Genomic DNA, 4,799 nt, shown 5'->3' with positions numbered 1-4,799 from the left:
CAGACAGACATTACCAAACAGCATATATATACTCAAAAAGTGATAAAAAGAAACAGACAAAAGAGGAAAAAAAATTAAAAACCGATCCCATTATCATTAAATTTACAAACACAAAACCCCCCCAAAATAAAAATAAAAATAAAAAATAAAAATATCAATTTACGACAGCGACCTCTTGTGAAATTAACATAAAAACCTAGTGATTTATATGAATAAGTTAACACGCAAAAAATGATAATAACAAGTAGAAGGTATTTTTTTTTTCTTTTATTTTTTCTTTTAAAAATTGACCGCGAAGGGTGACGTATGCGTAGGAGGAAGGAAGAGGAAAGGAAGAGGAAAGGATAAGGAATAGAGAAAAGAAGGAGAGGTGAAAAAAGAGAAGGAAAAAATGAAGAGAGAAAAGAGGAGAGGGGACAGGAGAAGAGAGAAGAGGAAAGGAGATAAGAACGAGAAGAAGAGAAGAGAAATAAGAAGAGAGAGAAGAGAGAAGTAAGAAATAAGAGAAAAGAGAAGAGAAGAGAAATAAGGAAAAGAGGAAGAAGAGAAGAGATAAGAAACGAGAAGAGAAGAGAAAAAAGGAAGATAGGGGGGAGAAGAAGAGAAGAGAAGAATACAAAGAATAAAACGAAGAGACAGGAAACGAGAAGAGAAGAAGGTAATAAGAATAGAGAGAAGAAGAGAAGATATAAGAAACGAGAAGAGAAGAGAAACAAGGAGAAAGAGGAGGAGAGGGGGAGAGGAGATGAGAGACGGGTCCCCAGGTAGGTCCAGGGGGGAGGGGGGAGAGGGGGGTGAAGGCTAGTGTTGACTTAAAGACAGTGTTTAAACTTCCGGTTCAAATAAGGTTGGCTTCTGCCGTTTTACCTGTTTTCTCGCGCCTTCTCGCAAATCACGAGACGCGTGCGTGTGTGTGTGTGTTTGTTTGTGTGTGTGTTTATTTGTGTGTGTGTGTGTGTTTGTTGAGGATCTCCGCCTTCCTTCTCTCTCCTTCTCTCTTTCTCTCTTTCTTCTCTTCTTTTTCTCTCTCTTTTTCCTCTTCTTCTTCTCTCTTTCTCCCCTCCCTCTCTTCCTCCTCTCTCTCTCTCCCTCCTCCTTTCCTCCATTCTCCCTACCTCCCTTTCCTCCCTCTCTTCCTCTCTCACCCTCTCCTCTCCTCCTTCCCCTCCCCCTTCCCCCTCCCCTTCCCCCTCCTCTCCTCTCCTCCTCTCTCCCTCCCCTTCCCTCTCCCTCTCCTCCTCTCCTCCCCTCCTCTCCTCCTCTCTCTCCCTCCCCTTCCCTCTCCCTCCCCCTCCCCTTCCTCCTCCGTTCCTCTCCTCCTCTCTCTCCCCTTCCCTCTCCCTCCCCTTCCCCTTCCTCCCTCTCCTCCCCCCTCGCCCCCCTCCCCTTGGGCTGTGTGTCTTGGCTGGTTTTAAAATGGTGATGATGTCTGTGGCATTCCTTTCCCGGGGGTGGGGGGGTGGGGGAAGGGAGAGGGGGGGGCGTGAGGTGGGGGTGTGAACGGTGCGGTGTTGATATTTCGTTTTTATTTTTTTGGTGGGGGGGGGGGTGTTTCTCTCTCTCTTTTTTTTTTTTTTTTTTTTTTTTTTTTTTGACTAGATAGATAGATTGACAGATAGATATGTACACGCACGCACACACAGTATATACATGTGTGTATGTGTGTGTGTGTGTGTGCGCTCGTGTGCGTGCGTGTGTGTGTGTATATCCGTGTACGTGCGTGTTTGTGCGTATCTACAGTATGCTTGCCTGCGCCTGTGAGTGTCTCAGCATGCACGTGTACGTTACACCTCTCCCTGTACGTAAATAAAGAAAACGAAAAAAAATTGCTTTACGGACTTACCTGTGTGTATTCGCTGATGAGCCTTCAGATGTGAAGACTTTGTGTACACTTTGGTGCAACCTGTGAGATGATACGAGAGAAAAGATAAGATTGTGTGTACGTTGGTAATGATAATAATGATAGCAGTAATGATAAGGATGATGATGATAGCAGTAATGATAATGATGATGATAGCAGTAATGATAATGATGATGATGATAGCAGTAATGATAATGATAATAATGATAGCAGTAATGATAATGATGGGAATAATAATGTTATCAATGATGATGATAATAGTGATAATAATTATGATAGTGATAATTGTGATAATGATGATAATAATAATGATGATGATGATGATGATGACGATATCAATAGTAATAATAATAATGATAATAATAAAAATGACAATAATAGTAACATTAACAATGATGACAATAATAGCAATGATAATAATAATGATAATAACAATAAAGATGTTAATGATGATAATGAAGTGAAGGACAATAAGGATAATACAACAATAACAATAATAATAGCATTAAATAAATAAATAAGCAAAATAAAAATGCAATTGCAACTGCAGTCTCCCATGACATTGATTTATCACTTACAAAAATCTCAACCCGATAAGATGTGATTGATAAGGTTTCATTAATTCCAATCGAGCTCTTTAGCATCCTCCCTTGCAAGGAATCAATCACGTGGATTTAATTGATCGCGTCATGTCTTACGGAGAGATGTGCTATAATGTTTAATTTTCAGTTTGGTAAAATATAATAATAATAATAATAATTAAAATATAATGATAACAATTTGGTAAAATATAATAATAATAATAATAATTAAAATATAATAATAATAATTTGGTAAAATATAATAATAATAATAATTTAATAATAATATTTTTTTTGGTGAGTGCGATATGTCTGAGTTTCTAATACGAATTTGTGATTCTGTGAGGAATAATAATGATGATTGGAATGATTGTGATAAGAAGGGTGACGTGATTGATAGTAATAGTAATAGTATAATAGCTGCAGCTGTTACTGTTAATGGTAATGACGATGACATTATACATATATATTCATGTACATATATATACATACATATATATATATATATATATATATATATATATATATATATATATATATATATATATATATATGTATGTATATATATATATATATATAATGTGTGTGTGTGTGTGTGTGTGTGTGTGTGTGTGTGTGTGTGTGTGTGTGTTTTTATATATATATATATATATATATATATATATATATATATATATATATATATATATGTGTGTGTGTGTGTGTTTGTGTGTGTGTGTGTGTGTGTGTGTTTGTGTGTGTATGTGTCTGTCTATGTATATACATTTATATATATATATATATATATATATATATATATATATATATATATATATATATATATATATATACATATATATATATATATATATATATATACATGGACACACACACACAGACACACACACACACACACACACACACACACACACACATATATATATATATATATATATATATATATATATATATATATATATATATATATATATATATATATATATATATATATATATATATATATATATATATATATAATATAGATATCATACACACACACAGACCGCAGGGAATGGCACCCAGCCCAAAAGCGCACGAGGAAGGGAAAGAAGGAGGAGCTGACGGCGGTGAACGAGAGGGCGAGCAAGGAGACGAGGGCGAGGGCGCGAGACTCACCAGGGAAGTCGCAATGGTGGATCCGCCGCTTCTCCAGCTCCGGGTTGTTCCTCCGCGAGTACTTGACGGTGCCCTCCGTCAGGAGGCTGGACGGCAGCGACGATGTGGGCACCATGACGGGCGGGCCGCCCACGATCCGCCCGCCGCCCATACTGGTGGTGCAGACGGCGTTCCCGCTCACGCCCGGGCTGGGCGCCGACGACGCCGGCACCACGTAGGGCGGGGGCGGCGTGCGGCGGAAGTGGTGGTCGGCGGGCGAGCCGTGGTCCGACGCGGGCGGCGTGGGCGGCATGCACAGGCGCGGCCCCAGGGGGCTGCCGGAGGGGAACCTGAAGGCGGGGTGCGCGGCCGTGGGCGTGGTGGCGCCGGGCAGGCGGCTGTGTGGCAGCGCGAGGGGCGGCGGCGGCGACGGCGTCGACAGCAGCTTGGGCAGCTCCGCCGGCAGGTGGCACTGCGTCAGCGTGGGCTCCTCCAGCTTGATCTGGGCGGCGGCGTGGTGCGGGTGCATGCCCGCGGGCGCGTAGGAGCGCTGGGCGGCCAGCACGAGGCCGGCGTTGGACTCGGGCGACTCGGGGTCCAGCTGGCGGATGGAGGACGCCATGTCCTCCCACATGGAGAACTTGGACGCGTCCACCGGGATCGGCTCCGGCTTGATGAACACGTCCTCCTCGTGGGCGTCGCGCAGGCTGACGGGCGACACGTAGGTGGTGCCGCCCCGCCGCCCCACCCAGCCGCCCGTCGAGGGGTCCACCTCGCCCTCGAAGAACTCGTCGATTTGTGAGGCCGAGTCCCGGCGCGGCTGCACCGAGACCTCGGGGATGCTTGGCAGGTACTTGTCCAGCTCGGCCTGCAAGGAGAGGCCGTTAGGGGAGCGAAAGGGCGGGAACATGTAAATACAAATTATAAAATCAACATGAAAATAACAAAACATTAGGTGCAGTCATTTCGCTCTACTAAACGTACTTCATCTTTTCCGGAAAATTATACTAAACAAAAAAAACTATACGAGTAAAATGGCGGTCTCTTTTAAAGTCAGCCAGTTCCGGTTCAAGAAGTGTATCCACGGATTAACGACATAAACAGTCACGCTTATTACATGCTTCACTAGAGCTATTGAGGTCAATGTCAGAATTTAAGAAAGAAGGAAGTTCGTGCACGTGTGTGCGTGTGTGTGTCACAGCGACGCGCCCAAGCTCGTCCAA

General features: G+C 42.9%; 1 protein-coding gene across 1 annotated transcript in view; it reads right to left on the bottom strand.

The window, feature by feature from the left end:
- The window catches only part of LOC113811700 (dendritic arbor reduction protein 1-like), a gene marked incomplete at its 5' end in the record, with an annotated part of 14,984 nt that extends 10,540 nt beyond the window's left edge, over window positions 1-4,444 (bottom strand). Inside the window, 2 exon segments of the mRNA XM_070119962.1 lie at window positions 1,844-1,903; window positions 3,598-4,444. Of these exon segments, the coding sequence (XP_069976063.1) occupies window positions 1,844-1,903; window positions 3,598-4,444 (907 nt within the window).
- Between the last annotated feature and the right edge of the window lie 355 nt (window positions 4,445-4,799).

The sequence above is a fragment of the Penaeus vannamei genome, unplaced genomic scaffold, assembly GCF_042767895.1.
Source record: "Penaeus vannamei isolate JL-2024 unplaced genomic scaffold, ASM4276789v1 unanchor924, whole genome shotgun sequence".
Classification (NCBI taxonomy): Eukaryota; Metazoa; Arthropoda; class Malacostraca; order Decapoda; family Penaeidae; genus Penaeus; species Penaeus vannamei.
The sequence above is the reverse complement of the archived record's forward strand: the minus strand, read 5'-3'. Positions and strand labels throughout refer to the sequence as shown.